This window comes from Neomonachus schauinslandi, chromosome 2 (assembly GCF_002201575.2).
Source record: "Neomonachus schauinslandi chromosome 2, ASM220157v2, whole genome shotgun sequence".
Taxonomy (NCBI): Eukaryota; Metazoa; Chordata; class Mammalia; order Carnivora; family Phocidae; genus Neomonachus; species Neomonachus schauinslandi.
Window position 1 is genome coordinate 182,073,423 of NC_058404.1, and position 26,668 is coordinate 182,100,090.

The following is a 26,668-nucleotide window of genomic DNA, read 5'->3' on the forward strand; positions in this document are numbered from 1 at the left end:
TACAAGCAACAGAAAGCGGTAATAATCCCTTGGTTTGAATTTGTTTATACACAAGAACATGAAATTTAGCACAAACCATGCATTCCCTAAGACCGCCCCCCGCACTGCACGTAGTAGGCCGGCCTCGTGCACCCCAGCCCCTACGTGCCAGCAGCCAGTAATTCTGGCCACCAAAATTCCCTTCTAACCCTCACCAGGCGGCAGGCCTTATGGGGGGGGGGGGGGCCTCGAGCCCTTCCTCCTCTCACCCCACTCCCTGCCCTAGTGGCTTTTACCTTTTCTACCTATCAAACTACAAAGTTTTCATTCCTTGTGCAATTTTCAAAGGGAAGAACTCCTATCCGGTTTTAAGAAGGAGAAACAAGATAAAGGTATTTCCTTCACTCTGAAGACAAGTTTCCAGTACGCTTCTCAATGCTTCATGCCCATTACCCGCGCCCCCCTTCCCAAACAGCTTCAGTGCCATTGTTCCTCAACTCTTGACCTTTCAGATTAGCTTACCTTCTGGTTAGACCAAAACTCTATGTTTGTTTCAGCTAATCAATTTTTGCCTTTAAAGTACTCATAATTATATAAATATCTGTGTATATAAATATCATTCAAGACCTTAAAAGTTTTTAACAAAGAGAATAAACCACCACAACTTTCGGAGACTTCAGGAAACTGTTCAAATTCTTGATAAAAGTATTTTTTTAGGATCACATCTCACATAAACTTCCTATCAATCAGCATTTTCATCGAAGCAGGACTGGGTCGGACATTATGTGTTTTAGCCATACTGCTGAAAACCCGTTCTAGCTAATATGTATCCATTGTTCATCCAAATGTCCATCCACACTGCATTAACCAGATCATTTATGACTAAATTTTTAGAGGCAGTTTAGGCGAAAACTCCCAGATGTTAATGTACTTTGCCGCTCTGTGACAGTCTTCACAGTAAAAGCTACCCTTAAATAACCTAGTGGTTTAACAAACCCCAAGCTTTACAAATTAATACAACACAATCTAAATGCACCATAAATTTATATTTGTTAATCTTGATATTAGAACATTTAAACATTTCAAACTACATAAAAATATGACAAACAATATAAAATGGAAAGAAATTTGTTGACAACTTCCAAAACATCACTATTTCTTATAGTGCAATTAAGCAACAAAACAGCTCACTTAGCTCTCCAGAAAACGTATAGTGTTTTTAGTGGAGTGTTATCAACAAAAGTCAACACAGTCCCACACAATAATGTCTCCAATTTATTATCTTTTCCACAGTACAAATTCTTCACAAACCATAACTTCTTTGCTGTTATTCAAAGTCTGTAAACAAGAGCCTGAATCCCCACGTCCCCGACCTCAGTTTAAGCTTGTGAATGTAAGTCCTTCAATCAAGTTTCAACTCTTCCACGTGCGTAAGGAATCAAGAGCCTTCTCTCCTTAAATTATTTATATTTTATCATACAGCCTGCAATGCAGTAAATCACAGTGAAAGCCCTGGGAAAAACAAAACAACATGATCTTTACAGCAGGACTTGAAACTTTATAATATTAAATGCATTTAAAGAAGCTTCCCATAATAAAAGCGTGGGTTTTCATTTCCAGAAATCAAGTCAATTAGAAACCCCAGGTTCTACTTAAAAACCCTTTTTGATCTAAAAGTGAAAACAGTCCCCTATCCATAGTCATTTTATAAACTCTATACAGTTTCACTTGCAGAGATTTTTTTTTTTTCCAGTCTGGAAAACGGTAGTGCAATTAGTTTTACTTTAAGTCATTTAGCCCAGGATGTAAATAGCTGTGGAAAGATAAGAAGATGGTGTGGTAAACAAGAAATTTTTGCAAGCCCATGCTGGCTTACTAGTCCATTAAAGCTTGTAAGTCCATAGTGGCTTTCAACAAAATGTTGTATATACATCACTAATAACAAAGCAGAAATAAATAGGCAGAAATGACTGTAAACTGTCTCATCTCTTAATGATTTTTCAGTAATAACTGGCTTGACAAAATGATTAGTCATTTAAATAAGCAGACAGTAGACAGTTGCCTTTGGGACATTCCACTACGGCGCCCAGTCTGGGAAGCCCCACTGGAGTTACAGCCCTAAAATTAAAACAAAAAAGGGGGAGTGGAGGACAGGAGATAAAAGTTCCAAGATGCCACTTGAATAAATTCCATCATGTCAGCCAGTTCACTTAGATTTCTTCTTAAAAAGGCTTTTAATTTTTGATGGCTTTTTGCTTTTCTCTCCATTATGACAAAGATCGTGCGGGATGCTGCTTATCCTGGCAACATGTGGGGCTTCCTGAATGGGTTTACTGTCGTTGCTGGTGGAGGAACAGGACGTGTGGCGAGATTTAGGCACCGGGATGCCGCTAGAAAGCTGGTTCATGCTACAGGATTTCTCTAAGATGCCATTGTACACTTTGCTGGCAGGACTGAAGATCATACTCTTCGTTTCTGTCAGACCTACACAATCAGGAGAACCCCGAGAGATATCTGCAGTTACGGGTGAATCTCCTCGGGATGAATCCTCTAGAGAGAGCTCATCTCTTGATATTTTTCGAGGAGACAATGTTTGGTATATCTCAAGGCTTGAAGGAGGAGACTGTTTCCTTCCAATGGAAGAATTTAAGGAGTCACACTCGGAGGCCGTGTCTGGCACTTCCCTGGATGAGACAGAGACAAAGGTAAAATTTTAAATCAATATTTTCTAACACTACCAGCAAACATGCTCACTAATTCTAACTAAAACAACTTCTATTTTTTTAACCTATCAAAATGTAAAAGGGAGAAATACTAAAATTCTACACACATTCTGACAAAATTAGATTACTATTTTAAATAATATAACTTATCAAAACTCAATGTTTAATATTTAACATACACTATTAATAATGAAATCTTCCAATCTAAGAAACATAAATCATGTTAATCTTTCTTCAATTGTCAGAGAAATGAAAATGTTTAACGTTTACAGATTTTTTTTCATCTCAGCTACTTTGTTTTGTTTCAATACTGAGTAGTTTTCTTTCTAAATCACATAGTTGACATTACATATTTTTAAAAGATGAGCTTTAGTCACTGTCTCTCCCTTTATTTTTTAGTTATTAAATTGATGAAATTTAGCTTCCTCAGGAAGGAAGAAAGGAATATATTAAGCTCAAATGTAAGTTCTCCCAAGTTCAGAAACAGGAGAAGGAAGCTGAGATACAATTGGGTGTGGGGTGGGGGGGGAGGCAAAAATCAGTGATGTCACGCTATTTTTTTAAGAAGCAGTCAATAAATTCTCACAGGTTTATTCCTTTGTGATTTCCCCTTTTCTCCACAAGAAAGAGAGAAGAGATAAGGATAAGAAAAATAAAGCTCACAACCTCAAGGCCCACGAACAGTAGATGCTATCAGCCATTCCTGCAAACTATCCCTCAAATCCAACCCTTGTCACCCCCCACTGCTACCGTCCCTCTTGCTGAACTACCGCGAAGTCACCTCAGTGATTGCAAGGGCTTCCTAACTGATCTCCCTGCTTCCCTTCTTGTTCCTCCCTCCAAGCTACTTCCCTACACATATGCAATGGGGTTTTTAAAAACTTGGAGCACATCATTTCCTTGCTCAAAACTTTCCAATGCTTCCTCCCCTCATCAGGCTGAAATCCAAAGACCTTGCCGAAGTCCATGGAACCCAGTCGGATCAGGGCCACGGCTGTGGCTCCAGCCACAGGCCCCACCACTTTCCGCATCATTACACCACGGCCCCCTCTTTGCCCTCTTTGCCCCCCACCCCCACGCCAACCCTGTGACTCCCTCAGGGCTGTGCACTTACTCTTCCCTCTGCCTCCTACTGTCCTTCCCTCCATCTCTACAGGGCTTACTGCACGATCATTCAGGTCACTGCTCAACCGCTCTCTCTCCAGAGACGCTTCCCTTAGCACTCTGTCCGTAACAGTATTCTCTTTCTTTTTACCTGACTTTAGTTAGTATCCCAGAACATCCCACTACCTAAAACAATATTTTATATTAACTTCTTTTAGTCAGTTTCTCCAGAAGAAAGAAAACTTAATGAGGACAGGGAGTCTTACTAACTTCTGTATTCTCTGCACTGCGAATAGTGAGTGGTAAGTTCACGGTGGGTATTTAATAAATATGTGATGAATGAATGAATGAGTGAATGAACGGGAAGCAGACGAAAGAAAAGAAAAAGAGAAAAGATCTTGGATAATGTCTCACTTATTTTTGTATGTACCACACGGGATACAAATATTGTTCCCTCTACAAAAGAAATGATTAAGAAATAAAAAGTAGAGTCAAGATAAAAAGTAACTGGCAGGGCGCCTGGGTGGCTCAGTTGGTTAAGCGACTGCCTTCGGCTCAGGTCATGATCCTGGAGTCCCGGGATCGAGTCCCGCATCGGGCTCCCTGCTCGGCAGGGAGTCTGCTTCTCCCTCTGACCCTCCTCCCTCTCATGCTCTCTGTCTCTCATTCTCTCTGTCTCAAATAAATAAATAAAATCTTTAAAAAAAAAAAAAAGTAACTGGCAGAAGAAATAAGGTGGGAGAAGGAAGAGAGCTGAAGACAGAAGAGAAAGGCAAGGACACATATGATCATAATCCACCAGCTAGAACAAGGCCAGAACCTTGTCTCACTTGTCTTGGCAGCTCAAGTTATCAGCAAGTGCACAGAATACAGCGAGGAACTAAGTTCATATTTATAGAATAAACGAACTGAATGATCTCTCACCTTGGATGACCTGTGGTTACTATCATTATTCATGTAGTCATATTACTTCTGATATGTATTTCATGTTAATACCTCATTTTAGATCTATATCTTACTCAACGTATTTAATCATTCCTATGTACTTCACTCACACACGTATGTGCAGATTGTTTCTATTACACTATAAGCTCTCAGAAGGTACAAAATCCCCTGGGCAAATAAAGACTTAAATGATGATTTCATATGATACAGTTACATGTGCTGCATCATTTCTAAGTGCTTTTACAATATGATAACGGGGAGTGCTAACAGAGGACAAGAGGAAGTTCAGATAAGAAGAAATGACTCAGAAATCAGTCACTGGTAGGGACTTTTCTGTTAGCTTCTTTTTGGAGTGGATATCCATTAATTACACAGCATATATCACTGTTCCCTGAAGCTATTCAGCTTCCAGAGCCAGAAGCTGATTTAGTTAAAATTTTATAAATTTACTTTCTACTCTGCTATGTGGTTTGGCTGCTCAGTGTGTGAAATTCTAAGCTAGGTTAAAAATATTTCAAAAACTGGTCTCTAAAATCTAAATAATATGTGAAAAGAATAATGATCTAAGTCAGGAGAACTAGATCTTCCTGTCCTGGTCCTGCCATTAATCAGCCACACAACCTTGGGCAAATCATTTAAATTAACCAGGTCTCAATTTCCCTGTCAAAGTAAGAGAATTTGATTAATCTCTAAAATTACTCCTCCTTTAACATCCTAATTCCAAAACAAATAATCTGAAGTGTTGCTTCTTCCACAGAACTAGTCAGATTGGAGTGTAGGTATAGTATAATCTCTGACTCTTAAATAAATAACCCATTTTTTTCCAGAACATATATTCTTTGGAATGTTAAAGTTAATTATGTGTACTATTTATGTTTATTTTTCTATTTCTTTTTTTCTCACTGTGAGGTACAGGTGTATTCATGTCAGTTTAATGCCTACGTAACAAGACTCAACTCAAGGTAAGATTTAAATGAGTGTATAATGTACATAATGCATAGAACATAAAAGATCAGTAAATAGTAAATATTATTACTATTGCTATTTTGTAAGGATTCTAGTGGTTCATCATGTAAGAGACTAAAGAGGAGGAAAAGTTTTCTGAATCTAAATTCTCATATTTATGAGCTAGCTGTGAATTTCGGACACTCTTATTTGAAATGAAGACTAAACATTTCCACAAATGCAAAAATTCTATTGGACAGCAGAGCTCTTGAGTTTTCCTATTAACTTCCATAAGCCACACAAAATTAGTTCTGTCACTAAAGCTATCTTACAGGCGACTATAGTTATATTGCAAAGGTTATACAAAAAAGCTAATCAGAAAGTGCTGCCCAAGCAAAGCGGCATCAAATTCTCCAACTGTAACGAGGACACAAACCCTGGACTATCTCCTCGGGAATATGCTCTAATGATTTTGGCTATTCGTAAAATCTACTTTCACTAGTAGATAAAACAATTATGTATGAAAATTATTTGATGATGATGCCAACTAAAGAATCACATGATAGAGAAGAGCCACAAAATTTCACTGAGAGCATCAAGCCCCCTCCCTTTGGTTTTGTTTCTCATGTGAGGACAGGAAGACTTCAAGGCTGCACAGCTACAATGTGTAAGCAAAGTCAGAAACCGGCGTTGGTTTTCCTGTCACTTGAAACCCCACTGCTCCTAAAGAGGAATGTGGTTTGGAAGGAGAGATCCTTAGTTGCAATGGCTCTTACGGAGCATGGTGGTCCTCAAGCTGGACTAGAACACGCTGCTGCTATACCCATTTTATACAAATTCCTACATTTTCTTACATCTTTGGCATTTGATATTTCCTGTTTGCTAGTAAGTACTAGCACATAACAGAAAAAAAAAATCACTAAGTGGCAACAAATATTGTAAAAACTCGGTCATATTTAATGTTTCTTTGTGTATATTTAAGTTATGCTTTTGTATTTTACATATAAAACTATTCATAAGACAAATTTGTGTCCTGAGACTTGAGTCAGTTGCATGCAGTGGTCTCTAAACAGTTATATGTCAAAATATCTCCACTGTGGTGGGCAGAATTCTAAGATGGTCCCTCAATTTCTAGCCTTGGTGTACACACATATATTCTCCCAGTTATTCCATCAAATACTAATAGAGATGCTGCTCTGAAGGCAGTCTGCAGATGTATTTAGGGCCCCAAACTAGTCTATCTTAATATACAGAGATTATTATCCAAGTGAGCCTTTTAAGTTAGGTCCAGAGATTAGAGACGGGGCAAGTCCGAGATTCCAAGCAAAGACGGGACTTGACAGAAGGGACAGTTTCTGTTGTGGGCTTTGAAGATGGAGGCCCATACGGCAAGGAATATTGTGCAGCCACTAGGAACTGGGAGGGGCCCCCGGCTGACAGCCGGTGTGGAAACCGCGACCTCAGTGCTATAACCACAGGAGCTGAATTCTCTCACAACCAAATGGGCCTTGAAGTGGCCCTCAAGCTCCAGAGAAGAACAAAGCCTGGCAAACACCTCAATGTTAGCCTTGTGAGACCCTGTGCAGAAAACCCGGCCACACCACACCTGGACTTTGGCATAGAGAACTGAGAGCTAATGAAGGCACGTTGCTTGAAACCACGCAGTTTGTGGTAACTCGTTCTGCAGCGAACGAAACCGAATCCAGCGTGTCGCTCCTCCCCACCCCACGCCCACCTCCCGCCCAGCCAGCCCAGCATATACTGCAGTTGGTTCGCTGCCAATACCATTGTTTTTCAGCAGAGAAGTAAATGGCCTCTTCCTCCTCCTCGTTTCGATAAAGGACAGGACAACTTGACACAGAGAGGATATCGGGGTCAGGGGAAGGCAAGGAGTGCTGCGGGTGCTGGAGGTGGTGGGGGTGCCGGGCGTGGGCCTGGTGTGACGTGTGAGGAGGGAGCTGGGCACGCGGACACTGCGGCGAGGCCGGCACGATGCTTCGACGGGAGCGGCACAGGCTGCTGCTTCGGGCGAGCGGCCCCGCGGGCTTGGCCACGGTCCCTGGAACCAAGCAGAAACACACACACGTGCTCGTGAGACCAGTGCTGCTTCTAGGCACAGAGCAGGGACACACGTCAGGGACCTGCCACTACGAACATGTCACCGTCCTCCATCCCCTGGACTGCTTCCCAGGAAAGTGAAGAAATACAGAATTAAAATGGAATAAAAATGAAAACAGGTCTAGAAAATAAACAGAAGAGAACATAAGCCCATGAGGCTCTAACATCACATTTGACATTACTAACCACAAAGCCTTGAAAATTTGCCCAAGATGATAAATCCTTACATTTAAAAACCAATATAGCATAGTTTTAAGGAATTGTAGCAAAACTTTTTGTGAATTTTGCCATTAAAAGAAGAAAACTATCACTAAAAAAAAAATATGCTGAATTTTTCAACAGATGTCTCTTGAGACAATGTGACTTGTCTGAACTTGAAGTTTTTATTTTTTTCATGTTTCAAGTTTCAATTTAAATTCTAGTTAGTTAACATATAGTGTAATATTGGTTTCAGGAGTAGAATTTAGTGATTCATCACTTACATACAACACCCAGTGCTCATCACAAGTGCGCTCCTTAATACCCATCACCCATCTAGCCCATCCCTCCCCCCCACCTCCCTCCATCAGCCCTCGGTTTGTTCTCTATCATTAAGGGTCTCTTCTGGTTTGCCTGCCTCTAAGAAATTTTAAATCAAGTCATTGAAATAGTGTCTCCCAGCCGGTTAGGCAACGACCAGACCAAAACCTGTTTCCTGAACACTGATTACTATGGAACTAACCAGAAGTCTTAGATCATCTTGTTTCTGCTACCAGTCTCAGTCTAGACCCATGCCGGTAGAAAACTTCGGCTGCCGCACCAGAACATCACGCTAGTGGCCTTCTCACACCCCAACACTCTGTAAACCCTCATTCCTACACCCTTCTATACAAATGTGCTCCTTCTGAAGCTCACACCATTAAGCCATGTGGGTCTACCATCTCTACTCCACTCATCACTTCCCAGTCATTCCCTTACCAATTGACCCAACCTATCATCAAACTTGAGCAATCTCATTTATAAATAAGAACCTCCAACATCTTAACCAATCATGGTTCCCCCTCTTCTCAAGACATCTATGCCACCACTCACTCTCCAACTTTGCCTTGCTGTCATTCAGCATTGCTCCATTTTTGATATTACAAATCAAGACAGAAAACTGAGATTCTGACCACGTTTCTACCTTTCTAGTTCACACATTCTGCTCCTTCCACTTGTCTGTCCTATTCTCTACCCAAGTTCAAGCACCTAACTCTACTGATTAGCCCTTCTGTTGCCTTTATATTCAACTTCTACTTCCCAACAGCATTTAAAAATCAATGCTGCAACAATAAACCTAAAAAACCGATAAACAACAGCAGCAACAAAAAACCCTCCTCTGTCTTCAGATTGTTTTTCAACTGACATAACCTCTCTTCCCTTTTATGAAGAATTTTGTCTGTTACTTTCTCCACTACTTCACCTTAACTCATTCATCAAAGAAAGTGTAAAGTGCTCACATACAATTTCGCTGCAACTGTTCTCAACAAAGTCACAATCTACTTCCTTGTTGCTAAATTCAACAGATAGCTCAATCCTTCCCTGACTTTGGCCAGCACCTGACATTATTACTTTGTCCTTCCCTTGACTTCTCTAAGCACATTCACACACTGTGCTTTTATACAACAGAATAAAGAAAAATAATATAAGTGATCTCCTCAAACTAGGCAGGAAAGATTTGGTAAAACTTAATAGCCACTGATTTAAAAGAAAAATCATTCTTAGCAAAATAGGAATAAAATTAATTTCCTTAACTTAAAAGCAATCTACCAAAAACACAGAGCAAAAAATAAATAAATAAATAAAAATCACATTTCATGATGAAATACTGGGAGATTTCTCTTTAAAGTCAGAAACGGCAACCATTATTGCCTGCAATCACCACTTTTACTCAACATTTTACTGAAGGTCTTAGACTGGAAAAAAAGGGGGGGAAGAAGGCATTAGGACTGAAAAGGAAAAAACAACTTATTATTATTGCACACACAAAAAAATCCAAAAGACTCCTGAGAGAATTCAGCATTTCTGTATGTGAGATCAGTTTAGCAAAGTCAACAGCAGTTCCCTTTACATCGGCAACAAGCAATTTGAAGTATAATTTTTTTTTTAAAGATTTTATTTATTTATTTGAGAGAGAGGATGAGAGGAGAGAGAGAGCACATGAGAGGGGGGAGGGTCAGAGGGAGAAGCAGACTCCCCGCTGAGCAGGGAGCCCGATGTGGGACTCGATCCCGGGACTCCAGGATCATGACCTGAGCCGAAGGCAGTCGCTTAACCAACTGAGCCACCCAGGCGCCCCATGAAGTATAATTTTTTTAAGAGAGGTAATGTGTAACTACAAAAAAAAAAACAAAAACAAAAACCTACGGGGTATCCAGAAATTAATCTTTTTTAAAAAGATGTGCAAGAACAGTACAGAGAAAATTTAAAATTTTAAAGACATAAAAGCAGATCCTAATGAATGAAACATGAATAACAACTTTTCCCAAATATATCAATAAATTCAAAGAAATTCCAATAAAAGTTCAATGGAACGTCTCATGGAATTTCATAAGGTAATCCTAAAATTCATATTGGCCAAGAACAGCAATTCTGAATTTGAGGAATAAGGGAAGGTTTAGACCTATCAAACCTCAACACTTACTATAAAACTATAAATAGCAACTAAAGCAGAATGGAACCAGTGGAACAGAACAGAGAGCCTGGGCACACGTGTGCACCAATAGAGAGACGTGGGGTTACAAACCAGCAGGGGCAGAGCAGGAGTGAGACTGGGCAACTGTTTGTCCATACATCAGGAGATATATTTAGATTCCTATCTCACAGTATGAACGAAAATAACTTCCAGGTAGATTAAAAGACTAAGGGATTAAAGCAAATCTAAAACACTTTTAGGAGAGCAAACAACAATCTATCATCTTCTGAAAAAGACATAAAAAGCACAAATCAGTTTCATAAATTTGTCATTAGAAACATTTTTTAAAAAACCCAGATGATTAAAGAAGAAAGTAACACAGCAGAGTAAAAAAGAAAAGCCAAGGCCTGAAAGCTATCTGCATCAAATAACCAGAAAATATTAAAACCAACTCTCCCAGATCAGTAAGGAATCTTGGGAGAGATTCCATAGTAGGAATGAGCAACTCAGAGAGGAAGAAATCTGAATGACAAACACCAAAAAATGAACTGGAACATCTCAGTAGTCATCAAGGAAATAAAAATTTTAATCACCCTATGGTATCATATCACACCCATTCAAGTTACAAAACAAATAAATCAGATCATTTCAAGTATTGGTGAGGATATGGGCAGACAAGCACTCTTATAAACGGTGGGTATATAAATGAACAATCATTTTGAGAGCAACCTGGCAATGACTAGGAACAGCCCTCCCAAGGACTAAAAGTGATCCATTTCCTAGGTGTCTACTCAGAGAAACACTCAAAGTTATGCACAAAGAGATAAAGGTAAGGCAAGGATGCTCACTGCAGTATTGTCTGTAAAGGCAGGAAAGTACAAAGAGCCTATCTCAGTAGAAAAATGGATTAATAAACTGTGGTTTATGATTATGAGTAAATAGATACACTGTAGTTAGCTCATATTAAACACAGTGAATTTAATGACGCTGTATATGAACATGGAAAATTTCTATAACATATTTGTGAGCAAAAAGAGTTGCAAAACATTACCTAGAGTTTGATAACATTTATGTAAATTTTTAAATAACGATTATATCTATTGTTTATAGATATATCTGCAAGTAATAAAAGTACAATAGGCTTTAAAACGATACACAACTTCAGAAGAGTAAGAAGGCGAGGCCACGTGATTTAGCTATATGTATAATAATTTATTTCAGAAAAAGGGATGAATAGATCAAAATGTTAAAATCTGTTTATCTTTGTAGTAGGTGAGCATTTAATTTTTCAGTACTTTTAAGTACATATGAGGACTTTATAATAAGAAATTTTAAATAAATTGCTACCACATTCTCACTATGAATATTTAGCAGATACTACAAAAGTAACAGGAAAAAACTATCATCTCTTCTCCTACCCACAATGAGCTAAACTTTGATAATATTTTCCCTATCTTTTTCTTCACACATAATTAAACACAGATAATATTATTCCTTGTATAGTTTTACAATCTTTTACTTGGGTCTTAACATACCACAGGCATGTTTCCTCGCCACTATTTCACACTTATAAAATTTACACATACTCACAGTACAAATTTAAAACTTCTCAGAGGGTACATAATAAAGAGGGCTTCATCCTACTCTAGACTTTAGTCTGGCTGCCAGGAGTTCCTCATTTATCAGCTCTAGAAATTATGCTTTCGTAGCAAAGCTGAGTGGAGTATCACGGCTGTGCCACTGGGTGGAGGTGGAGCTCTCAAAGTGTAATCTTTGGCAAGAGTTTTTTTCAAAGATAATAAATTTGGTCACAGAACTTCTAAATCATCATACTAAATTAAAATCAACTCATACTTTTCTCATATTTCAAATTTCTCTGTATATCACAATCACTAAAAACTTAAGATAATTATTCACATATATTTTGTCCCATCAAAAAGAACTTTTAAAAAAGGAAAAGAAAAAGAACTAGTTAACTTAGGGAATTTATCTTCATGCATACGGACACTGAAAAATTATGGATTCTAAGGAGGAACTATGACTTTAAAAAGCTACAGTTTTCAAACAAAATCATATATTTATGAATCAGTGTTGCATTTGGCAAGCTTAAGAGCATACATTTCAAATAAACATAAGCTGACAATATTCAAAGAGCAGAGCTGGCCTAGATCTAGGTATAACTTTGCACCGTAACTACCTTGCAGCATAGGACAAGTGAGATGAGCAAGGTTACACATTCCAGGATTCAATGCATTTATTATCTGTCCTGCCTTCTCTACTGTGTTAAGAGTTTAGTGCCTCCCCAACTGACTTGCCTTATCTCTCTGCCATTAAACCAGAGAGTTACAGCCACAGAAATAAACAAACGCATAGTCATTCACTATTTATTTGCAAATTTAGGGCTTTATTTCATAAAACTGTTCTAAAAATTAGAACCCTTTGTAAATCATAACATCAGGAAAAATGTAACATCAGGAAAAATGTAATGTAATGTAAAATGTAATCAGGATAAAAAAATTCAAACTGGAAAATGTTTATATATCATGACCAATTTGTCTTAAAACTAAAATTTCTATCTAAGTTTTCAACCAATCAGTTATTAAATTCTGCTTTCCATTCTTTGGAATCTTGTTCTATCTACAGTTTCAAAAAGGTCACAAAGATTGGGAAAGCGAATCAGCCAGGCAATAACAAGGATGAAAAGTTTTTCAAATGATTTCTAACTTTGCAAAAAGTCCACATATTTATTAATAAATTCTAAAACCAGTTAACAAAATCTAAAATATTTAAATTTTACCTTCCTACCAAAACATATTCTTTACAATGTAAGACTTCAAGGAATTTTTCTTTTTTTTTTTTTTTAAAGATTTTATTTATTTATTTGAGAGAGAATGAGACAGAGAAAGAGAGCATGAGAGGGGGCAGGGTGAGAGGGAGAAGCAGACTCCCTGCCGCGCAGGGAGCCCGATGCGGGACTCGATCCCAGGACTCCAGGATCATGACCTGAGCCGAAGGCAGTCGCTCAACCAACTGAGCCACCCAGGTGCCCTCAAGGAATTTTTATGTTTAATTTTTACATATTGTTTTTACATATTTTACATGTATGCTTATTTTATGTTTTATGCTTATAGCATAAACAAGGCAACATAAGAAAACTGTACATTTTAGGGCGCCTGGGTGGCTCAGTTGGTTAAGCGACTGCCTTCGGCTCAGGTCATGATCCTGGAGTCCCGGGATCGAGTCCCGCATCGGGCTCCCTGCTCGGCAGGGAGTCTGCTTCTCCCTCTCCCACTCCCCGTTTGTGTTCCCTCTCTCGCTGTGTCTTTCTCTGTCAAATAAATAAATAAAATCTTTAAAAAAAAAAAAAAGAAAACTGTACATTTTAAAACCACCTTTGGGAGGAGCTCTACTTTCTAGCAACAACAACAAAAGGTTTTTCTAAACACAAGCACAGTTTAATTCTGTTTAAAAGTAAACTGAGCCAGTGCTTCATGAGTTAAAACACAGCAGGATAAACTCTAAGGATAGAGAATTGGAAAAGCAAAACAAAAACCCCATGCCCATTGGGAATGGTAACTGAACTTCAAATAAATCACAGACTGGCTCATAGTCACATAGTTGGTTAGTCAGTGGCACCAAGATCTTCCCCTAATTTTTACTCTCTACTATAGATTAAGCTGCCATTTAAAAGGATATTTACCCTCAAAGCTCGGCACTTCATTCATACAATATCTAGCATGTATGATGCGTTACTCTATGTGTATGTATACAGACACACACCTGATATATTCTTCTCACATAGTAAAGACAAATTATTAACCACAAATGGAAAAAAGAGAATATAACGAATGAACAAAGTTTTTATTATAGGTTTCAAAGTCAATGATTCATAAAAGGCATGTAGAAAGTTACTTTAAAAACTGTACCAACTCTCTTTTTTGAACTCACCACTTACCAGGAAACTGTGACACTATTGGGGGTGTGTCTTCATCTAAATCATCAACTCCTCCAGCAATTGGATAGGGGGGGAATGGAGACTCTGGGCATCACCACCCAGCTGTGATCAGAATACAGGGAAGAGGTCAAGCTGGGGAGTCCCGAGTTATGGGCTATCTGAAAGCCACAGATCTTCTCAATCTGTTGCCAGCGAAAAAGTCGTTCTCGTAAACAAGTTGTCAACTCAGAGAGCGCTTTCCTGGAAAAGCCAATGTAGGAATTACTTGTTGCATCAAAGAATCTTTAATATGGCACTAAAACAGGGCAGCTACATGAACAGACCGTGGCAATTACCCATTCTTAAAATTCGTATAGGTTATGTAATTACACATGCTTAAATGACAAATTAAGATATAAACTGCTTATAAATTACACATTTCAATACAATACAGATAAACTGATAGCTAAAATAACATTCTTACTTTGCTTCCAGAATTTTGTGATCTACCTCATCTAGGGAGGAGCTATGCGCAACATGCAGAGTCCCAAAGACCGTGCTTCTTTTCTTTTTAATTTTCTCTGCCTAGAAACCCAAGGAGAGAAAAAATAAGGGTAGGTTTGAAAAAAACACACACACATACTAATGAAGTTTGTTTTGAATATATTAATAATCATAAAATCAATGGAGAATTATATTAGCCAAAATAAAGCCCTAATTTCCAAAAAAGAAAACAGATGAGGGAGAAAGCATGCTTTCCTATACCAATCAATACAATTCAAAACTTTGTTCTGGAGAATTTTTCTCTTATTTTGATGGTTCAGAAAGACCTAATCTATTAAAACTAACAAAATAACATTAATCATATCTTACTGCAATGAGGTGTTAGTGAGTGAACTGAGCTTTTTTTTTTTTGCTAGAAATCAGATTAAAACTTAATCTCATTTCACACAATTTAATAAGAGTCAGACATTAATTTCTAGTAACTACTAACCTGAATCAGGTATGAAGCAGCAACCTAAAGGAGAAAAGCTCTGTATAAAACATTCATGACAATGATAATAGGGATGATTTTTAAATGACACTAAGGTCATTCTGAAAGGTATATACTTCTCTAAATAAGGTAATTTTACTCTACAGCCTATGACTACAAGAGTCAATTTATGCAGTAAGTTCCAATTCACAAAAAGAAGCTAGAATAATACAATTTTTATTCAGACCTTTGTATCCCAATTGGTTAATCTCTTTAGAAATTTATTAGGTTTTGAAATATAATAGAGTACCTCATCCTTAGCAATAGCTAATTGCATTTCAGCATTTTGTCTTTTAATATTGTAGTACTGTACTTCTACTTCATGTGTTAACTGAAGCCATTTTTGAAGTGCATCTGGAACAGACCAGCTGCTTCGGAGTTCAAATTCTTTTTCAGCCTTTTTTAGAGCCATTCGAACCTGGAAGGGAGGGAGAAGGAAAAGAGGAGTGGGGAGAGGGAACGGAAGGGATGAAGAGAAGGTTGGGGGGAAGATGGAGATGGGAGACAGAAAGAGAGAGAAATTTGTTTTTTTAAAAAAGATATTTAAATTAAGATACATCTTAAGAAATTAAGATTTCACCAAAATTAAGAGAAAAAGCAATTTTAATTATGTTCCTTGTATTTTAAAATCACAAAGTATAAAAATATACTTCTAACATTAAAACTAGAGCTGAAGCTTTCAAGTGCATCTTAACCCACAAAGCAAAGCTGTAAAGCCCAAAGGGTAGAAGGGGCTTACATATATCTTAAGTTGCATTATTTAGTTTTTAACAGCCAGACTCGATGGACAGAAGAAAATTCCAGACACATACAAACTAAAACGGATTACATTCTTCTCATAATGTATTTTTTCGTTCATGGAGTAGAGTATAAAGAAGTATCCAAAATATCGTGAATATCTGCCCTACTACCCCTTCTACTATTCCCAGGAGACATTACTGTAAGCCATTTAACTATACATTCACTTTTTAGAGTAATGATAGTGTTTTTTGAAGTTTTTTATGACATCTTCTTTATGGTTAGTTATTTTTCTCACTGTTATAAGCACATCTGTCTGTTACAGTCTGTTTCACCCACTCTACTTAATTCGCTGCTTCTAACATACCAGAAAGTAGATAAATCAGCATTTGCAGACCATGTGTAAATTTCAAGAAAATAGATTCTGAGTGAGACTCTACTTGATTTTTCCATGAGAAACTATGCATAGGCTTCAGTGTCAGGATGTCAAAGTCTTCCTTCGAGCTGCCCTTTAGGGGAGCCAGACAATAAATAGTTAGAAAACTAAAATGCTTAGTGCATCAGCTGGTATTAAATGCTAAGGAAAAAACTCTTAAAGAAAGCCTAAGAAAAGAACACAGAAAGAAGAGACAATCCATTCTAGATAAGATTCACTTAAAAACTAGCAAGAGGTCAAGCTAAAGATGTGTAAAGATACGTGATGGAATATAAGGAATTATGAACACACACTCAAGACCTCCAGACAAAGTCACGAAGGCACTGTGGAGCCTCCTGCTTCTGGAGCACCATACCTGCAAATTATTTTCCTCCAAGCTAAGTAAAGTAACTAAAAACTCCACTCTTAAACTCATGTGCAGAAGAATGTTTGATCGGAACAAACACAACTTATTTAAATAAACTGTATTGTGTGCCAGAATAAACTAATAAGAGCACTATACACAAGTTTCTTCTGATAAGAAATAGAACAGTTGTCAGATACTGTAGAAAGAAAATTATGTTTGAGAAGTATTTTTTTAAAACTCCAAAATTAGAAGAAAAAAAAAATCACAATGGGACACTAAGTACAGACATTAAAAGTAAGGGTAAGATCGCTTACTTACTTACTTACTTACTTACTCACTCACTAAAAACAAATCCTAAGCAACATGTGCCTGACACATTAAACTGTGCAAAGCGCTTGGGACAGTACTGTGTTTAATAAAATGGCTGGCTAAGCTGTGTGGCGCCCCTGCTAATCTTTCAGGAAGAGAGAATCTGAGGTCAGGTCCTATGACATGGAGTTCCATACAACACTATAAAGTATAGTTCAGCAGGCCCTCTTTCTCACAAGATCTTAAAGCTAAAATTTCTATACAATTTTCATTGTCAAGGAACTAAACCGAGAATCTATTTCAAATTTCACTTAAGTTTTTCTCTTTAATCATAAAGATTTTCCTTATTATGTAGATATATTTATTTCCCCTAAAAGAACTCAATGAACACATTTAACACAGAACTGGTGGGGCGCCTGGGTGGCTCAGTTGTTAAGCGTCTGCCTTCAGCTCAGGTCATGATCCCAGGGTCCTGGGATCGAGCCCCACATCGGGCTCCCCGCTCTGCGGGAAGCCTGCCTCTCCCTCTCCCACTCCCCCTGCTTGTGTTCCCTCTCTCGCTGTGTCTCTCTCTGTCAAATAAATAAAATCTTTAACACAGAACTGGTATATTTCTACCATTAACTGAGGCTGAACACTGTTTTCATTGACTGTCAAATAATGTTTCAAAATTTTGGAAATTGTGACCTTCCAATAACAGCAACTATTTTAACTATTTTCTCTGCTATTATTCATAAGTTTATCATCTGACCTAAATTCTAATCCTTAGTTCGAATTACACTGTTATTTAGAGAGGAATGGATGCAGGAAAAAATGAGTAATTAAAAGCTTTGCAAATGATGAATCATTAAACTGTTTACAAATATAATTATTTACACAATATTTGTGTCTCAGGAATAAAGCAGCAATAAGTAAAAACATGGTATACAAAAAAACACCCTAAATATCTGAAAACATGGCTCTAGACCCAACTTTATGATTATTACCCTTGTGACCTTCACCACTTCTTCACTTTCTGAGCTGAGGTTTATTGTCTCACGTAGAACAGGCATATACTATGACTTGTCCTGACTTTGGTCTTCCTGAAACTTTAAGAACAAAATAATTTACGTGAAAAGTATTTAAACCATACAAAATATGAAGCGGTACTATTACTCACCCCAAAGTTTTTGTCTTAGGGAAAAATAGCACCACTATATATGTGCCAGATACTCCTGACTTATCATTCTGAGAAGCTGATTACCTCTCAGACAAGCTATAGTAATACTTCAAACTACGTGGAACTGTAAATTATATGACATTATACATAAATTAGCTTCCCAGTGAAATTTACTTCTAGAAACAAAACTTTTAATAGCAGTATGGGAAAACATGGACTTTGGAATAAGACACACAAAATCTTGCCTTTGCCATGGAAGAGCTGTGTGAATTCAGGCAACTTATTTAACCTCTCTGCACATCTCATCTATAATGAGGATAATATCTATTTATCGTGAGGATTAAAATTTATGAGCAAACTACCCATAATGTGCATAGCATAAACTTCTGGCACACAGTACGCAATCGTTAAAACTGTGTTTCTTATTACTATAAACATGTTGGACAGAGTTCTTTTTAAACACCCACTTAACTCCTTTAAACCACCCCTTACTGACTCAGGATCTCATTAGGATTATTACATCTGTACTGGGACATATCGTGGTGATCCTAAGGTCTACTGTGGTGTGCAATGCCTTTCTGCCGAAAATTTCAAATTAGAATGTTTGTGATTTGGGAATCCTTTTTGTACGGTGTCTTCTCCCTCACTGTGACACAGTCACCTGTAAAATTCTGCTATCAGTTTATGTCTCTGTAGACAAATTACCACTATTGCTTTCTGATTTGTTCTTTCTAACCTATAAAGTGCAGAAAAATAGCTACAAGCTGTTTAGTTTAGTACTGGGAACAAACCAAGAGTCAGAAGTCTTGGTGGGAAAAGGCAGTGAGTTCTCACAGGAATAAAAGGCATAATATCTAATTCTTGGACACACTATAATTTTGGCTAAGCCTTTTTCTTTCTTTCTTTCTTTCTTTTTTTTTTTTTCCTGTTAACTCCCTGGTTCCTTACTACATTCTGTACAGATAAGGTTTGTCAGGTAAATAGGACCTGACCATAAAATACATGTAGGAGTTAACATAAGAGAACAAACTCCTTACAGGGAAAAGATCCAACAAACAGATGCCAGGGGTATCAGGGAAACAACAGCTAGCCATGAACAGAAGAGATGGCTGCGTTCAGGCAGACAAATCCTACCAAAACGACCATCCTGAAGGAAACAGTAATGCACAATGAACATTTCCTCATGAGCTGAAACTGAAATGCATTCCTCACATAATTCTTACTCCTTATTTAGCACCTGGCTGAGAAGGCAGCAGGTGCGCAAAGCAAAGCGGCAGACAGAACACCATGGTTCTTGGCCCTGCTTTACAACTGAGGCACTCTGATCTTGGGCAAGCCTTCTTGCCCGCAGTTTCTTTATCAAAAAAGAAAGGGTCGAAGTCAGAAGAAGGAGACGAGACCACAGAAACAAGAGGTTGGAGTGACGTGTTTTGAAGATGAAGGAAGGGGCCATGAGCCAAGAAATGCAGGCAGCCTCTGGAAGCTGAAAAAGGCAAGGAAACAGATCCTCCCCAGAGCCTCCAGAGGAATGCAGCCCTGTGAACCTATTTTAAACTCTGCCTTAAGAACTGTAAGATAATAAATGTGTGTTGTTTTAAGCTACGAAGTTAGTGGTAATTTTTTATAGCAAGAATAGAAAACCAAAAGATCTTCCTACAATTAAATTCTGCCCCCCCCCCCCGCTTCTTGAAGGACTGTGCTATGCCTGAAGGCTTTTATTCCATCTTGAGTAACCACATGGTAGCAGGAGATACTGGAAAGGCATCTGTAGACAACTTCAGAATTTTTAGCAGATTATGTTCTAAAGCCATTTAACAGGATTCAAATGTATAATAGAGATTCTTTACCTTTGCAGAGTGGTTTAACATTAGATATACTTTACTAGGTTATAGCTGCAAACTGAAACATATCACAGATGTTAAACACCTTAAATTCACTGGAGATAATTAACATGGCATGGGATAAGATTTCATGAGTGAGTGAACATGATGGTAACTTTATTTTTAAATTATTACTTTGTCATTTTGCTATATGGGCTTTGATCAATGCTAATAATATGAACAAATAATTCTTTTATTAACTAAGGAGTAATATACAATGCCACTAAATGTAGAAGACTATAAACAAAAACAAAACAACCCCTCAGTGACGAACCATGAGAGTCGATGGACTCTGAGAAACAAACTGAGGGTTCTAGAGGGGAGCAGGGGGGGGGGCATGGGTTAGCCCGGTGATGGGTATTGAGGAGGGCACATACTGCATGGAGCACTGGGTGTTATATGAAAACAGTGGATTGTGGATCACCACATCAAAAACCAATGATGTATGGTGATTAACATAACATAATAAAATAAAAAAGAAAGAAAGAAAGAACACTCAAAAAAAAACAACTCCTCAGAGTGGTGCTACCATTGCCCTAACAAATACTTTTCATGGGATGTAAATACCTGCTCCAATTCCTGCTCTGCATATTGCCGTCTACTCAGCTCACATTCGGCTCCTTCCCTTAGCTCTCTCAGCCGACAGGCCTCTTCCTTTGCATAATTGATTTCATCCATCATTTTGCGCTCTAGATTTTGCTTTTCTACAGCAACATTTCTATTTTCTTCCTGTGCCTTTTCAAGCCTTACAGAAGGATAAAAATGAAAATTCCTCACCAAAATTTCCAAAGTTTCATTTTTTCACGAATAAATACGTATCAATACATGTTCCCATCCAAAATCAGAGTATTTTCTATTAATCTTACATGTGAATACCAAAACTAGCAGGCAGCCCACTATACATCTATATGGGTAATCCTGAGCTGAAAATACAGTGATAGCAGGGAATCACTCTTCAGCAAACAGACTCTTAAGAAATTCTTTATTATCTAAATCATGTTAAAAATAAAACTTAACTACACATATCATTCCACCTATATCTGATTTATTTCCACTGATCTCCTTATTCCCTAGTGCATACCTTTAATATAAATCTGTAATGAGGACAATATAACTTTTCTAACTATATGAAATGAAGTGTACAGACATTACTGATGTGTGTAACAAACTAAGTAAAAGTGTGTAAGCCCAGGCCCGTATTACATTTTCACAAACCGTATTTGACTATATAAATAATAAGACTTGTAGCTTTTTAAACTTATTCACCTCTCTTGTAAGTCCATTAGGCTTTGCTCTGCAGTTTGTAGACTCTCTAAGTCTTTCATCATTTTTGCGACATGTTCTTTTGATGTCTTATTCTGTGTGTAAGCAAACCAACACCCTCCAACACCAATTACTATAGAAACTGTGAGAATAAAATCCTTCATCCAGTTATGAGGCGGGCCTATGAAGAAAATTACAGATGATTAAATTAATCTTTGATAACAGAATCTCAATACATAGAAGCATTTTTTTTTAAAGTAGTAGGTATCTAAAAACAAACAAATGTGAAAATGTCCCTCCCATAAACAAGCTCTAGCCTTTTAAAAATTCTTTCTTCAACTAATCAAAGTGCTTATGACAGTCTGATACACTAGAACTACCAGAGGGCACAGATAAACCCACATGCATGTACCCCACCCCTGCTGGTATAGGAAATAGTAACAAAAGTCCTGGGGAGCTGTGAAAAAGCCAACCGCACCTCCAATCACATTCTCTGTGGGGTGAAAGGAGGCATAAAGAAGAGTACCACTACCATCACCCCAACTGCTTTCCTTCAGTCTAGTTAGGGAGCTTTCATGCTTTGATACATTAGTGGAAGCCTAATCGTTCACCAGAAGAACATTTTCCCCAAGCAAGTAGTCATGTAACTAAGATTAGTCAATGATTCTCAACTGCGGGTGATATCCCCCCCACAGTGGACATTTGACAATTTTTGCTTGTCACAGTTGGGAAGGTGTAAAGTGGATGGGGAAGTTGTTACTGGTGTCTAGTGGGGAGAGGCTAGGGATGTTCCTAAATATCCAATAACACACAAGACAATCACTTTCCAGCCCTGCTTCTGCCAGTAACAGGGAATTATCCAGCCCAAAACGTGAAGTGCCAAGGTTGAGAAAGCCGGAGTTACATGATCATAACAAGTCATGCTTTAGGTGGCTATTTGCCAGAGAAATCTGGGTTACTAGAAGGAAAGAACAGATCACCTTCTTTACCACCAGGCAGGTCAGTAATTTCCAGCACTGTTTCTAAAGTAAGGAGTAAGGAGCCAGGGCCCACTGTCTTCAGTGATACAAAACACAGAAATCACTAGTTAAATAATTTCCTAGTTTATCCCTGACTCTTCATACACACTAATTTTCAGAGGGCTCTCTGGAAGGATACACAAAGATAACTAATACAATATAATGTATTCGTTGCTCCAAAGAGACATAGTTTACAGTGGAAAACGACCTAACCGCCCAGGCCTCCAGCAGGAAGATATGTTGCATGTGTGATGAAATAAGGAGCTCTACAGACAGGACAAGTTCCTGCGCTTCCTCGGGTTCGTGTATGTTTACACAGTGTGATGATGAACAGCATGCTCCAGGCCAGAGACCCTCGGGGCTGCATATTTCCAGAGCGCACACCTACAGTGAAACAGATGCATTGCAGAATGCTAAAGTCTCAAAAGGATTTATTTTTATTTCTGCCTCAGACTGAGAAGTTCAGCTCGAGTTCTAGTTCAAATATGAGCCCTGTTCAGGCCAAAACAGAATCACCAGAAATGACAATAAATAGGCGGACAAGTCCCAAACTCTATAATAATTACCACAAACTGAAAAAGATTTCAGTGAAAACTCCTTTAAAATATATCTCTGTTCATTTTATAATGTTAGTTTGTTATAAATCTAAAGCCCGTATTCCAACTGCAGGGCTCATTCACTCAAATAACAATTCTAAGACAAACACATTAAAAACGTAATGCATCATTAACTTCTTCACTGGTTTATTAAAACATTTGTTTTCAACATTCTTTGAGACTAGTTTGGTTTCTTTTCAAATGATAATATAATACTGTTTTGGCTTAGAGGGTGATTTGTTCCCAGATTAATAAAATATAAATATCCCTGACCAAGTTGTACAGAGAGGCAAGTTTTAGAGCTTAATTCCTATTTTCACCAATCATCCCCATGAAAAAATCAGAATCTCACGGAAGACAACCCCCAAGAGATTCAGTAGGAAACGCAGGGTGTCATCTGTGTGGAATGCCCGGCATTTCAGGAGGGTTCTGCTTCCTAGGGTTTGTAATTTCAACAGCAGTGCATTTCCACCACCTCTCACAAAGCGGAGTGTTCCAGCTGTTTCACCAGCTGCTCTCAAGCCTGAGCCAAAAAGAACCACCAGTACAGTCATGGAATCTATCCAACAGCTCCAGGAACCCTTTCTCAGCAGGGCCACCCCCAAAACCATAGCACAGAAACCTGCAAGTCTCCTAACTCCAAAAATTGAGGTAAAATAAACATCTGTTTCCTAATTTATCATCTGTGGAAGCCATCTTTCTTGTATTAATTTTGCTACTCCTTTTTGGCTTCTGAAAAAGTAGAACATAATTCCTCTAAAATGTGTACTCTTCAAACACTTTCCCCCAAAGCTTTTTAGAATTTGAAATTAAATATATTAAACTTCCTTTCTGAAAGAAGTATTCCTGTCAAAAGTAAAGAAATACAAGGCTTATTTTCCTTACAAATATGACATAATAATTTCTTAAATGTTCTTCAACACAACCAAATAACATTCTCCACCTTGTGCTTCTGCCAGGATAATCTGTTACCATGTAAAATTTCAAGTGGATCTCTGCTTTTGATCTCTATCTAGAAAATCCTTTTCCTGGTGATAAACGAAATCAAGTTAGGATGTATTACTCTGTGCCATGGAGATGGTTACACTGTACCATTTCTGAAAGGGATCCTTCAGTGAATATCCAGCTATAATGGTATCAACATTAAAACTGTTACAAAGATCTAAAGTTCCAAATCTAGAAATTTAATTCTAAATTATCAACAAAAATAGTTTTTACAACTTTTTACATCAGTAACCAGCTTGGAAATTTCACACTCCACATTTCAATGACAGAAAATCTCACCCTATAAATCTTTTCAAGATACATGACATTTCCTTTATAGCTAATAAATGATTTTCTTAATGTTCTTTCTTTCTCCTTTTTTAAATAACAAATACATGATCTGATTATTCTTTTGCATCAGATTCTGAGAGAGAATACTAACGTGTCAGAGGTCCAAACAAAACCACATCCAGTGCCTTGAGCTGAAGTTTTTGCCTGTGACTCCGATCGCTGATTTTCAACTGGGAGCTCATAAATGAAGGTTCATGCACTGCTATCCTGTTTATTTAAAAAAATACATATACATTAAATGAAAATATTTCTAGGATGTAAACGTCAATATTTTAACAACACATTTAATATTCTGCATATTAGTGATGACTGCTGTAGCTCATCCAGGTGATTTAATACTTTATTAACATGTATCAAAAACCTTCCAGTGCAAACTCAGCCGTACAAACACCCCTGTATGCCAATTATTAATTGTTATGTTGATGTTTTTGTTTTCTAAGGTACCTTATGCTATAATTTACTAGGATGTAGAAATTTATCAAATGCAAAAGTATTTTACAACCATTAATTAATTACCTCTGGCATTTTACTATCATTTCACAGAGAAAAAGAATACTGTAAATGATTTTACTTAACATCAATAGCAGACTTTAAAATATAGTTCTCAATTTAGATCATATCACTTTTCTTTAAAAGTATCTAAAAAACCTATACTTTTACATTCTAATATGTAAATTGTTTAAAAATTAAACAAAGTCCACTGAAGTCATAAGTGAGAGTAAGAAGTCTTCATAGCTGGGGGGAGAAAAAGGAGGGATTTATGTAATAAAAAGTACTGAACCATTTCACCAGCAATGAAAAAACCACATAAGGGGCCAAAAGGCACACTTTGTTTTGAAATTCAAATCCAAGTAGCCCAGTCATCAACTAAGATTTCTTAACAACCGAACATGATGCCAATAAAAATCTTATAACACAAAGTCTAATAATAATAAAATTGTTAATAACAATGACAATAAAAACAAGCATGTACTATATGCTGGGTCCTGGATCAAGGGCTTAGTCAAAATTCAAGAAAACCTCTAGTATATATAGAATTCCCATTTTATAAATGAGGAAATTAAGGTAGGGAGAGATTGAGTAACTTGCCCAAGGCTGCATAATTAGTAAGAGGTAGGGCAGGGATTCAAATCCAAGTATGTGTGATTCCAACAACTGTACTCTGATCCACTACATTTTATTTTGGAAGGTATCAAAACCTCTAAGTATGAAGAAATTACAAAGCCTCCTATAACTGCTATGGGCTTCTATAAAACTTCAGGGAGTAAAGAACTCTTAACTTTCCCTTTACAAAATGCCTTCCTTCATCTCTGCTGGTCCCTTCTGTGTATGCTCCTGTTACACCTTTAATGTGACAGTGAACAAACTGCTTGAAGGCAAAGCTATGTCTTGTCTCGGTATCCCCACACCTAGCATTATGCTTGGTAAAAGTAGATGCTTGATAAATGTCTGTGTAATACATGAATGAATGCATGGATGGATGCATGAATGAATTAACAGCAACAATATCAACAGACTAAATTTAAGAAAGACAATGAGATGTAGTAAAAAGGATACCAGATAACGGTTTTATACAAAGTTCAGTATGAACCCAGAGGTGAAAGTGGGTGAGGATGTCAGGGAGGTTCACCCAGGTCTGAAAGCAATGAGGAGGATGTGTCAGGTGAAGAGATCCTTAATATAAGCTCTGCTGATATGAAGCTCAAAGTATAGAAAATCAGTAAAAAGCTTAGGATGACCATGATAACTAACATAATTTTCACTACCTATTGCAGATATGACAATATTTTAATGTCACAGAAAGGAAACATAATGAATTGTTGTAGGCACGTGTACATCTGTAATGTGTAATACATTTTCTTATATATTCTTATCAATAGCTCTTGTATCTACAGTTACCCTACAAAAAGTTCTATAACTCACATCATTAAGTTAATGGATACTGCTCCTTTAAGTGGACTCATCTAAGTGCCATTACCATATAAAAGGGGCTTGATGAAGTTTTCCTTTCTCCTCCACTCCAAAAGGCTCTAATGGGCTTACCTGGAAGCTGAACTTCTGTATTTGTAACTTGTCTTTCCTAGTAACATGTTCACTACTTAAAAAATTGATCTTGACCGTGATGTTATTTCAACGATTCTCTTAGAATTTGA

General features: G+C 37.6%; 1 protein-coding gene across 1 annotated transcript in view; it reads right to left on the minus strand.

Moving 5' to 3' along the window:
- Positions 1-654: 654 nt before the first annotated feature.
- STIM2 (stromal interaction molecule 2) overlaps positions 655-26,668 on the minus strand; it is a 147,147-nt gene continuing 121,133 nt past the window's right edge. Inside the window, 10 exon segments of the mRNA XM_021679453.2 lie at positions 655-2,663; positions 7,482-7,755; positions 14,423-14,495; positions 14,497-14,662; positions 14,886-14,986; positions 15,396-15,419; positions 15,685-15,852; positions 20,870-21,047; positions 21,569-21,746; positions 24,607-24,722. Of these exon segments, the coding sequence (XP_021535128.1) occupies positions 2,186-2,663; positions 7,482-7,755; positions 14,423-14,495; positions 14,497-14,662; positions 14,886-14,986; positions 15,396-15,419; positions 15,685-15,852; positions 20,870-21,047; positions 21,569-21,746; positions 24,607-24,722 (1,756 nt within the window). The 3' untranslated portion in view covers positions 655-2,185.